Raw genomic sequence first — 12,742 nt, 5'->3', positions numbered from 1 at the left:
AATATAGTCTCTCATGGGTACAGGTTCCACTTCCACACGCTTCCAAAACCAAAAGGTATGCCAAACCTGCCACAAAACCAATGGGCAGAGACACAAAAACAGATTGCTGCTCTTATGGATATGGGAACTATTCAAAAAGTTCCACAAGAAGAACAGGGGCAAGGATTTTACTCAAGACTTTTCTTAGTACCCAGAAAAGACAAAGCCTGGAGACCAATACTGGACCTGTCAATCCTGAATACTTTCCTGGATGTTCCAAAATTCAAAATGTTAACACTTCAACAACTTCTGCCCATGCTGGGCAAGGAGGCTTGGCTAGTTACTTTGGATCTCAAGGAGGCATACCTGCACATCCCAATCAGACAATCGTGCAGAAGATACCTCAGATTTATAGCAGGCTCAGTGCATTACCAATTCTCTGCACTGCCCTTTGGCTTATCTACTGCGCCCTGGGTCTTCACAAAATGCCTGGCACCAGTAACTGCATTTTGCAGACAAAAAGGAATTCAAATATATCCCTACTTGGATGACTGCCTTATTCAAGCAGAGACTAAGGACATTCTTCTAAAGCACCTGGCATTTGTAAAAAGATTGCTAACTTGCTTAGGGTACACAGTAAACGAAAAGAAATCAAAACTAGTGCCCTCTCAAGAGATAATATTCCTGGGTGCAAGCTTAAATACAACTGCCCAGATGGCTCATCTCACGCTAGACAAACAAAGGCAACTGACTCGTTACTTTCAAATGATGGCAACAAAAACCCAGCTCTCTGCAAGAAAAATTCTGCTGGCCCTGGGTTTCATGGCATCCTGCATTCTACTAATTCCATCTGCAAAACTGCATATGAGGAAACTACAATGGTATCTAAAAAGTTTGTCTCAGCATTGTCACAGCCTAGAGACAATCATAACCTTGATTCCCTGCCTACAACAGGAGTTTTGATGGTGGTCCCAGGCCTGTCACCACAACAAGGGACAGCTTTTCACCTTACCTACAGCCAGGCAGACAATAACAACGGATTATGCCTGGGAGCGCATATGGCAGGAAAATGTATTCAGGGCACGTGGCCCAAGGAGCAAATGCCTCTTCACATCAATCAAAAAGAGATGCCAGCTGTACAAATTGCCCTGACAGCCTTCAAGGACCTAATACATCCAGGACAGCTACTAATAAAGACGGACAATACCACAGTTATGTGGTACATAAACAAGCAAGGGGGCACACATTCCTACCCCCCTATGCAGACAAGCCATGACTTTGTGGAACACAGCACTGACCTACCAGGTACATCTGCAAGCACAATTCCTGCCAGGAACAAAAAATACACTGGCAGACGAACTAAGCAGAAATTTCATGGATCCTCACGAATGGAAGCTAAATCCACAAGTGTTCAACATGATAACAAGGAAATGGGGACACCCAGACATAGATATTTTTGCCTCCCCTCACAATTACCAAATACAGAAATTTTGCGCAAGGACTTCTCACTCTCAAGCATGGAAAGTGGATGCTCTGTCATTCAGCTGGAAAAACCTGACAGTCTATGCCTTCCCTCCGATGCCTCTTCTCACCAAGGTGCTTCTAAAAGTCAGACAAGAGAGGCCAAAAATGATACTGATTGTACCAGACTGGCCACGCCAGCACTGGTACCCAATCCTAAAAATTTTGTCCCAAGGCCCACCTTGGCCTCTACCTCAAATCACTCATCTTCTGACACAGCAAAACAATCAGATTCTGCACAGTTGACTCAAAACCTTAAACCTGGCAGCATGGCAGATAATGTAGCCACTCAGACTGCACCAGTCTCTAAAGCTGTTATGGATGTAATTTTGGAAGCCAGGAGGCCCAGCACTAGGAAGTCTTATTCAGAAAAATGGAAGAGATTCTGTGCTTGGAACCAGGCACAAGGGCTTGACCCACTGGTCCCTAATATTCCTCAGATTTTGCAATACCTGACTGAGATGTTGGACAAAGGCCTATCTTTTTCATCTATTAAAATCCATGCCTCTGCCATTTCAGCTCATTACAATACGGATCCTCCTATTTTTTCCCATTCTCTACTACGACAGTACCTCAGAGGGGCAAAGAATATAAGCATCCCTAGAAGAGCACCAGTACCTACTTGGGACCTCAATTTTGTTTTAGAAAAACTAACACTGCCTCCATTTGAACCAGCCAGCACAGCTGATCTAAAATTCTTGTCATGGAAAACTGCTCTGCTCCTAGCAATAACTTCAGCAAGAAGAGTCTCAGAGTTATAGGCATTGATGGCCGTGGAACCTTTCCTCATTTTTCATCAGGACAGGGTCTCTCTAAGGACAAACCCAACATTCATGCCAAAAGTGGTCTCCATTGTGGCCTTAAACCAAACCATTCATTTACCTACTTTTACCCAAATCCCCAGAATAAAGGGGGGGAAATACTTCTGCACGCTTTGGATATACACAGACAGCTACGAGTTTACTTGGACAAAACAAAAGCTTTCAGAAAAACTGAGCAACTGTTTGTAGCTTATGCTACAGGATCACAAGGAAAGCCTATTACAAAGCAGACAATCTCCAAATGGATAGGACACTGCATCTGCTTCTGTTATGCACATCATGGCAAGTCTGTGCCTAAGGGCATTAGGCCTCATTCTACCAGAGCAGCAGCCACTTCAGCAGCTTTCCTCAGAGGGGTACCAACCAAAGACATCTTAGAAGCTGCAACATGGAGCTCAGTGCACACTTTTACCAAGCACTACCACCTACCTCTCTACTCCAAATCCAGAGCAGGCTTTGCCACTGCAGTTCTGCAGGGCTTGTTAGCCTCGCCAAATCCAATCTAGACCCAGCCACCCAACCTCAGATTTGGGATTCTACCCAAGTGTAATGACTGCAACAGTGAAACACGAACATAGTACAGTTGTGTACCTACCATAAATGTAGATGTTCAAGTGTATTCACTGTTGCAGTCCAGGTTACCCACCCACCATCCCCCTCTTTGCTGGGACTATTCTGTACTTCTCAACTCTATACAACCTATGTGGTGTATTTGCTTGTAGATGAAGTAAATGTTTATAGTAATATATGCTTGGTTGTTTGGCATATTTTTATCTTTTCAGCCTTCCTATCTGGGGACATCTGGGGCAAGAAAAACTGAAGAAAATGGCGTTGGTTGCAACTTTTATACCCCTGGCGCACTGACGTCAGGGAAGAGGCAACAGCAACCGACGCCTGACCAAGACTTTGGAACTCGGGCCGACTGCGGGTCACCTGCCAGCAGGATAACCCAAGTGTAATGACTGCAACAGTGAATACACTCGAACATCTACATTTATGGTAGGTACACAACTGTACTTTTTTTGGCTATATTTTATGGTATGGGTATTTACTTTTTACTGGAGGTGTTCCACACCATGTAATAGCTTCCTATTTTTGGGTGCTCCTGACATTTGGAGCAATAAAAACTGATGCAATAGCATTGGCTGCATGTTTTATACCCCTGACAACCTGACACGGAAGAGGCGACAGCGTCCGACACAGACATCCCAAGACTCTGGTATTCGGGCCGACTGAGGGCTACCTGCAGGCAGATAACCCAAGTGTGATGACTGCAACAGTAAATACACTAGAACATCTACATTTATGGTAAGTGTACGCAACTGTACTTTTCCTCTCCCCAAACATCCAAGTAAAAGGAGTGGATGCATTTCTTCCAGGGCCTTCTTTAAGATCATAATAGCACTCAAGCCACCATATTTTGCTTTATCTGCTCCTACCTCTGCTACACCCCAAAAGAGATGTTTTGAATCATCTTCTGAGGATGAGCATTCCTTGGACTACTCTTCTCGGATCCGAACTCCAGGCCAACTGGCCTCTGATGATGATCACCCCTTCCCCAGAGTCTCTGGGTTGAAGAAGCTTTATATGGGAAAACCTTCTGTAACATGATGAAACACTTTCTTTTGAGAGGTAGGCACTGCTGCCCCTGCTACAGTCCATCCTGTCCTGGAGGCCTTTCTTGATGCCTTTGCATCTGTATTCACAGCTCTTGACTGTCCGCTACCAACCCCTAAAAGGTTTGATGGATTTTAAAAAGTAGCTGAAGAATTCCTTGACAGATTATGGCTACAGACGAGCTTTCTAAACTTCTGCCTGCTGCTAATGCCATTTCCTTAGACAAAGACAGCAGAGCAATTGATAGACTGGGAAAGAAGGTGTATATCTCTTCACCTTAGCCTCCATGAATTATCAGACCCAAATGGTTAAAAACTTGCAATTTCTTTCAGGTAACTTAAAGAAAACCTTGGTTTCTGTGGAAACAGGCCATCTCTATGGTCACTCAGGCTTCACAAATGTCTAGGCAGAGAATCAAATGCAGATGTGACACTGTGGAAGCTTCCTCCAAAGTAGTTGCTGTAGGCCCCATGATCATAAGGTATGCATGACTACTCTCTGTTTCTCCCAGCAGATATTAAAGCAAAGCTTCTAGATACTCCTTTAAATTGGGATTTGTTATTTGGTGCTGATGCAGCCAGTATGTTTAAAAACTTACTAGAATGGGGAAAATGGTGAAGGATTGTAGTCACATTTTAACTACTTTTACTAGGTACACAAGAAACTACCCTGTAAAGCCTAATGAATTGCATGCAGAGTGTCTAGGCCCACTTATAAAGCCAAGAAAATGCATAGAAAAAGATTCCAAGACAAACCAGACAGGTGTTCTAAATCTAGGAGGCTTCACTACCCAGACAAGTCAGGCTGAAATGAGTCCTTTCCATTATTTTAACAGTGTTATAACATGACTTGGAAAGAAGTCCCCTCATTCAAGGGCATACTTCCTACACCTCATTAACAGATAAAATTGCTCTTTCTCATCATTCAAGTTTTGCTTGGCCAAGGCACTATAGAATGAGTACCACAACAGTACATGGGAAAAGGGTTCTATTTAAAACTTTTTCCTGTTCCAAGGAAACAAGGAGAATGGAGGTCTATTTTGGATCTCTCCACTCTCAACACCTTTCTCAAAGACCCATCTTTCAAGATGCCTTCCCTCCAAACCCTTCCAGCCTAAATGTTTAAGAAGGCTGAGGAAGAAAAAAGTTGGTGACAAGTCACAGCTGAATTGAATTGTTTAATGTGATATGAGTAGTTTGTGGAAAATTTCAAGATGATGTGGTTTGCATGGCAGAAGGTGGCATAAATTCAAGGAAAGCAGAGAGCATTATATTAATATGGTCTTATGTAGAATGTTTTATGCAGTGTGTAATGCTGCAGAGATAAATATACCAGTCGGATTGACATCCTGCAAAGTAAGGGATGATTCAGGGTTTGGATGGAACTTAAGTATGAAGAAATGCTGAAAACATTGGGTGTATACATTGAAGGAAGGACTGTGAGTGGGTGAGCCTGGTGTGAGCTCATACTATCATTATGGGTCATTAAAAACTGGAGATTGAAAGGACAGATTGAGAAGGAAGTGGTATAGTTATGAGGTAGAAGATGCAGTTGTCGCATAGGCTGATATGTTTATACGGTGTGAAAGATGGAGCTGTTTAATAACTTGTTGGAATAAGTTGTGGAGGGTAGGTCAGCAGAGTGGTTCACAGGAGAGTGTAAACTGAAAATTTGGAGTGTGTTGGCAACTGGATTGAGGCTTGCTGCAAAATCTTATGAATTACTTTGTTTTCTGTACCAGCTTATTGAAATTATCGTGGTCCATTTTATGAACACAAATAGACTTTATTTAGGTGTAGGTGGAACACAACTATTCGCAAAGGGGCAGAGCAGCATATGACCTTTTCAACATCCATGGGTGCGCTTATTCTACACATTGATCAGCCTTGGCTTATTGTTTGTTCCTTTAGGTCATTTATATAAGATGTAGATGTAATGTTCTGTAGTGTCTACAGTGGGAAGCTGTGCAGTGATCATTTATAATGCTGTCCGTATAGTTATCTACTGCACTCTAGCCATTGTCTCTTTCTAGATACAAGGCCTGTTTTAGCCTAGGTGTATTTCTTCATTTTTTTTCCATACACTTTAATAATTTACCTTGTATTTTCATTACTTGATATTTGCCCTGCAAATGTGTCTGGCAGCATGAAGTACTTCTGATCTGAAGTAGTTTACTTCATTTGATCTTCAACCTGTGGGTTACGGATCCATATCGGATCCGAGCCGGCAACTTTTACTAGTATCAGCTCCGAGCTCCAAACTACTCCCCTTACCCATAATACACCTCCACTACCTTCCATCCTCAGATCTCATTTGCCGGGAATAGCTTTGCATTCTGTCTCTTGAGCTCCAAGTTAGTCAGTGGGTTAAAGCCTTTGTATCTCTTTTTCTACAGTTTAGTGCGAGTATAGGTCCCCTTTCTCCTCACCTTGCTTGATGCGTTGAGTTTTAGTGTTATAAGATAGTTTAGTTTGTACTGTTGTGTAGATTGTAGCATCCCCTCCCCCCCCAAGCATCTTCTCTGAGTGTGGTGAGTGGGTCTAAGTGTACCAGTTTAGAAAGAGACTTTTTCCTTTTTGTTCTCAAGTTCTTTCTACTCAGGCTGTATGGCTAAAAAGCTTGTTTTCAAGCGTTGCACAGAGTGTGGCCATAAGTTATCCCCAGTGGATGGCCACACTGTGTGTTTTGTGCTTGGACATTGCCCACCTTAGTGTGGACTGCATCGTATGTGCGGGCTTCAACCCCTGCCCCCTTAAAGATAGGAAGGCCAAGTTGGCCCTCAAAGACCTTCTTCCCCCTTCAGACTCTGTTTCCTCTTCTCCGGCTTCGGTCACAGCGGCAGCTGTGGCTGCCTCTCCTTCTTCTCTTCTTCTGGCTTCTCCTTCCTCCCAGACTGGGACTCCACCTCCTGTACCAAAGCCTGTGGTAGCGGAGCAGAAAAGAGGTAGAGAGAGTGTCAAAGGCGATGGGAAAAGAGAAAGAGGTCTCCGGACCTCGCTTCGCCTGCTAAGATGCCATGGATCCGTGACTCCCCTCGGCTCCGATCTCTGAGGTTCTCCCCAGAGCCGGAGAAGACACGTCCAGCCTCTCAGTCTTCGGTGCTCCGACCCGCCAGGTCATAGTCCGTGGTGGCGTTGTGGTCCCACCCGGTCCTTGTCTGACATGGATTTGGATAAAATGATGCATTTTATCTGTACACAGATCTAGATGGGGGTCCCCCCGATGGCCAAGTGGTTTGCAGGCTTCCCCCGGAGAGCCCCACCAAAGAGGTTCCTTGCAAGCATATGGGCAAGAGGAGACACTTGGACTCACTCGAGTCCCTCACTGAGGACACTGACTTAGATGATGGAGAAGGTTCCCCTAGATCACCTCCCGAGGATGTCTCCTTTGGAGACATCATGGAAATGGGGAAAGTTGGCCTGCCCCCAAACCCTCTTCTGATGAGTCCGTGTTCCTGGAGGCTTTCAGTATGGGCCCATCTACTTCCTGGGTGTCCCCTCTCGCGGATCTGGTCACCTTGCGGGCATGGAAGGAACCGGACACCATGGAACCTATCCCAAAAAGACCGGATAAGATCCTAAGCCCCCCCATAGACAGACCAGCATGGAACAAGAGCTCCTCCTTAGACACCATGGTGGTAGCAGCAGCAACTAAGAAGGAACTTGCTCAAGAGAGTTCTTCCTCAGTCCATCGTCCTGACCAAGAGTCGCGGATGTTGGACTGCCTAGGGAAGCGGGTTTACGCTTCAGCTACCTTTTCGATTAGGGCGCTGAACTACCTGGCCCATGTCACCAGACTCCAACGCGATCTGGTAAAAGAGCTGGAGGAGTCTTCCCCAAGTCTATGTCGCAGGAGGACATGGCTTCGTTCTTCGCGAGGATGGCCACTTTAAAAGCAGTATCCTACACGTCCATGCAACTCCTTTCACATGCTACAGAAGGAGCGGCTAGGGAGGCTAGGTCCAGCGTGTCCATGAGGCGCAACTCCTGGCTCAGGTTATGTCAATTTTCCGAACCCTTCAAGGTGTCCTTTGCCAATGCCCCTTGTGACAGCTCTACACTCTTTGGTAAGACAGTCAGAGAGACATTAGTCTAGAGTGAGAAGGATGGGAAGATGCTGTCTGTCATCAGGATCCACTTCTCTAACCCTCAAAGGTCCTTTTCCCGGAACCAGAGAGGGCAAAAGAAGATGTGGTTCCGGAAGTCATAGTATTCCTGGGACACTCAGGGCTCCTCTTCTTCCCCCAGAGGCAGAGGGAGACAGAATGGATGCCGGCCCAGAGGCAGAGGGGGTCCAAGGAACTTTGGGTCTCGAGAACCTTTCTTGGACAGACCCGGGCAGCAGCCCTAAGGGGTTGCCCGACTGCTCTACTCTGGAGGCAGTCGGGGGATGATTGTCCTTGCACCTAGTGGCATTGCTGGGTGCTTCAAATCATATCCAGAGGATACTCTATCCCCTTCATGGGTTCCCCCAAATCTCCAGACGCCTCCCGAACGTACCACACATGCAAATGGAGGAAGCAGCACAGGAAATTTTCAGGCTACTAGAAAAATGAGCCATCGAAACCGTCCCCTTAGATCAGTCCGGATTGGGCTTCTACTCCAGGTTCTTTTTGGTGCCAAGGAAAATGGGGGACTTAAGGCCCAGTCTGGACCTCTCTACCCTGAACCTGTCCGTTGCCAAAGAGAAGTTTTGGATGGTCACATAACAGTCCATCATGCCGTACCTGCAAGAGAGTGACTGGATGTGCTCGTTAGACCTCCAGGATGCTTGCTATCACTTAAAGATGCACAGAAGCTCCAGGAGGTTACTCCGCTTCTGGCTAGGAGCCAATCATTACCAGTTAAGAGACCAACCCTTTGGTGTCACCACAGCCCCCAGGGTGTTTACCAAAGCTCACCTGAGGCTTCAGGGGATTCAGGTCTATCCGTACCTGGATGATTGGCTCCTCACTGCTTCCACCAGGCGTCTACTCTCCCAAACTTGGGATTATTTCTTGACTCTTGCCCTGCGTTTGGGGATTGCAATCAACACATCCGAATCTCTCCTAGATCCTGTAAAAGTGATGGACTACATTGGTGCCAGGATAAATACTTTTCAGTGCAAAATCTTCCTGAACTCGGAGAGAGTTCAAAACCTGAGGATGCACGTCTCCCTGATAAACCATTCTCATCTCCCTACGGTAGAATCGGTGTTGAGAGCCTTAGGCTTGATGGCGGCAACCATAATCCTTCTCCCGTGTGCTCGATTACACGTGAGAATTCTACAGTGGACTCTAGCTGTACAATGGTCCCTGTTGGAATTGCCATTGACATATCCAATTCAACTCAGTCGAGTCTGTCGGTCATCCCTCATTTGGTGGATGTGCTCTCCGGACATTATGGAGGGACGACCGTTTGTTCTGTCCCAAGTCACAGTGACCATGGATGCCTCCTAACACGGCTGGGGGGCATTGTTCGGGCAGGACAGTCCAAGGCCTGTGGTCCTCCATAGAGACCAGCTTGCACATAAATGTCCTAGAGATGAGGGCAGTCCTTTTAGCGTTGCAAGCCCGTCATGCCCTTCTTCCTCTGGGGATGATTGCTATTCAGTCAGACATGTCAGTGGTCTGGTATATCAACAAACAGGGAGGGACCAGATCTTACCCCCTTTGTCGCGAGACCATGAGAGTGTGAGAATGGGTGATCTCCACCGGTCACTTTCTCAAAGCAACGCACATTCCAGGACAGTCCAACATCCTAGTGGACAGGCTAAGTTGGACCATTCTGATACCTTACGAGTAGTCTCTGAATCAGTCAGTAGCAGAACAGATCTTCAGAGCGTGGGGTCAACCTTGCTGTGATCTCTTTGCATCTCCTTCCAACGCGAAATGCAGCAAGTTTTTTGCTCTGAACACCCTGCAAGGGGAGTCCCCCAGAGATGCTGTAGTTCATGCTTGGCCTTCCAGTCTTCTGTATGCTTATCCGCCAGTACCTCTCATTCTGAGGTTTCTACAGAAAGCTCATCGACTGGGGAGCAAAGTGATCCTCATTGCCCTGTTCTGGCCTTGCCAGGTATGGTTTCCCTTCCTTTGGTCTCACCTTCTTGCTCCGCCTTGGATCCCAGATCCCATTCAGGATTTAATTTCACACCCTTCGGGGGTGCCTTATCCGAATCTGGACAGCCTGAAGCTCTCAGCTTGGCTGCTCCAGCTCCCGTGATTGCTAGGACTCCTGGACTATCCTCTTCAGTTACATCTATTTTGGTGACTGCTCATAAGTCTTTGACCAGCCAGGAAGGTTTATCGCAGCAAGTGGAAACGTTTTTCCTTTTGGGCCTCTCAAAGGAGTCTAGACCCTTTCAGGGCTCCTGTTTCCACCATTCTTGATTTTCTAGCTGATATTTTTCATCACAGAGCTAGTTCTTCTACTGTCAAGGTTCAGTTGGCTAACATCTCTCATTTTCATGTGGGCGAGAATTCTGCTTCTTTAGCCTCTTCCAGACTGTGTAAAGCCTTTATCAAAGGCACCTTTTTGTTATGCCCCCCCCGGTCAAAGATCCTGTTCCCCCATGGGACCTATTGTTCTTCAAGCTTTGGTTGCTCTGCCTTTCGAGCCTGCTGCAACTGCAGATCTGAAATTTTTATCTTGGAAAATAGCTTTTCTGGTGAATATTACCTCTGCAAAAATGGTTTCAGAATTACAGGCCTTGTCTTATCAAATTTCCTTACATGATCTTTCACAAAGATAGGGTTTCCCTTCTAACCAATCCATCCTTTCTTCCTAAGGTGACATCACCAGTCAATATCAATCAGACCATCAATTTGCCTGTTTTTTTCCCTAATTTTACTAACAAGACTGAATATAAACTCCACATGTTGGATGTTTATAGACGGTTACAATTCTATTGACACAGGACAAAAAATTTCCATAAATCTGATCAGTTGTTTGTATCTTTCTATAAACCCATTTTAGGGAACCTATCTCCAAGGTAACTGTAGCTAGATGGATTTCTTCATGCAGGTCTGTAAGGACAGGGGCTTGTCTCCTCCAGGTCAGATGAAAGCTCATTCCACTAGGTCCATAGCTACGTCTGTGGCCTTTTGGTCTAGAGTGTCTTTGGATGATATTTGTTCTGCAGCTACTTGGTCCTCATCTCATATGTTTATTTCTCACTACAAATTGGATTTGACTTCCAGAAAGAGAGCATCCTTTGGTTCCACGGTGCTCTGGAATATCCTTCCATGAGGGCCTCCCAGGGGTGTAGTAGCTGGGGACTCTGTCCCATAGGTTGAAGATCAAATGAAGTGAACTACTTCAGATAAAGAAGTTATGTACTCACCATAACGTTCCATCTGAGTAGTTGTACTTCATTTGTGTTCAACTGTCCCACCCGCCTTCCCCCGGACCTCGGCATATGATCAGCCTACGGGCTGTGGTTTAGGTCACAAAGTTTTTCAGGTCCGGTTATCAGTATGAGGTTCAGCAAACTCAATCTGAGGGATGGAAGGTAGTGGAGGTGTATTATGGGTAAGGGGAGGAGTTTGGAGCTCAGAGCTGATGCTAGTAAAAGTTGCCGGCTCAGCTCCGATACTGATCCGTAACCCACAGGTTGAAGACAAATGAAGTACAACTACTCAGATGGGACGTTATGGTAAGTACGTAACTTCTTTTTTCAGAAAGTGTAGCTACGTCAGAATTTTAAACACTTGAAAGGTGCATCTTGAAGCAGCCTGCCACCTTTCTCGGTCTTCCCCATTAGTTTATTTGGCTGTTCTTCAGTTTGACATCATTTCTATATGTTTTGTTTTAGATTAGTACTTTTTTCTGGTAAAATGCTTTTAATTCCCTGCAGAACTGTAAATATGCTTTGGCTGCGTGCACCTGGTACAGGGAAGTGATCAAAAGTAGTCTGTCTTCCGTGTATGTTGTGAAGAAAATTTTGGTGTAGTTCTTATAAGCTCTGCTTAATGGTTTGTATACTTGAGTGCCTACTATTGCACTTTCAGTATACTGCTTTCTGCATGTGTTGCTGTTTTTTGTTAAATGTCGACAAATTCAATTTATTTTATGACTGTTGTGGTCTTTTTACCAGATCCGCTCTTGTGCTGAGAGAGAGCCTTCTATGAAAGACAATATTCCAAAGGAAGATAAAGGGGATGTCAAGCAATGTGAAGTCAATTATGTGTATGTATCAAAACACTTCTTACCTTACACCATTTACTTGGTTTTGATGTTGCTTATGATAGTAAACAAGTCATTGTGGGATACGCATATATAAAGTGAGAAATTATTCATGCACTTAGGTTCTTTTGTCATTTGTGAAAGCGCACATGGCATTCCATTTTCAGTATATAAATCTAAATCTCACTTTAAGATGCTCTTAAAGCTGATGTTAAGACTTGTCTAGAACTCTGCTTGATCCCTTTGTCAGTCTTTGGCAGCCCATTTGCAGACTGTTATCTTACCCAGCTGCATGTTCATACAAAAGGGATTGTCGTCGTCGTTACATATGATTATGTTCCTTTGTTATTAGTATCTTCTGTGCAAAACAGCATGCAAAAAGGGTATTGTGATTAATTTCTTGTACTGTGCGATAATTACATTAGTAAAAGAAGCACTCTGCCAGTAAATCTCCTAATGTACATCTGCATTGTTTATTTGAAGCATGAACTTATGTCTTGCACATTACCAGAAGTATTAGTTTTTAGAGATGGTGCAGCTTCTGGTAAATCTTTCTAAAAAATGTTAGTTTGTGCATTCACAACTTCACTGTGTTCAAGCTAGCCACCCGGCGGTGTAAACCTTGACCTTAATTAGATGATT

The 12,742-nt window shown here is 45.0% G+C and overlaps 1 protein-coding gene across 2 annotated transcripts in view; it reads left to right on the top strand.

Moving 5' to 3' along the window:
* FRG1 (FSHD region gene 1) overlaps positions 1-12,742 on the top strand; it is a 466,841-nt gene that overhangs the window by 325,307 nt on the left and 128,792 nt on the right. For both annotated transcript variants that reach the window (XM_044062473.1, XM_044062472.1), the window contains exon 6: positions 12,012-12,103. In XM_044062473.1, coding sequence (XP_043918408.1) covers positions 12,012-12,103 — 92 coding nt within the window. The remainder of the gene's footprint in view (positions 1-12,011; positions 12,104-12,742) is intronic.

The sequence above is a fragment of the Protopterus annectens genome, chromosome 2.part1 (assembly GCF_019279795.1).
Source record: "Protopterus annectens isolate FY-2018-M chromosome 2.part1, PAN1.0, whole genome shotgun sequence".
Lineage (NCBI taxonomy): Eukaryota > Metazoa > Chordata > Ceratodontiformes > Protopteridae > Protopterus > Protopterus annectens.
Note: the sequence above shows the minus strand (reverse complement) of the source record. Positions and strands in the feature narration are given on the sequence as shown.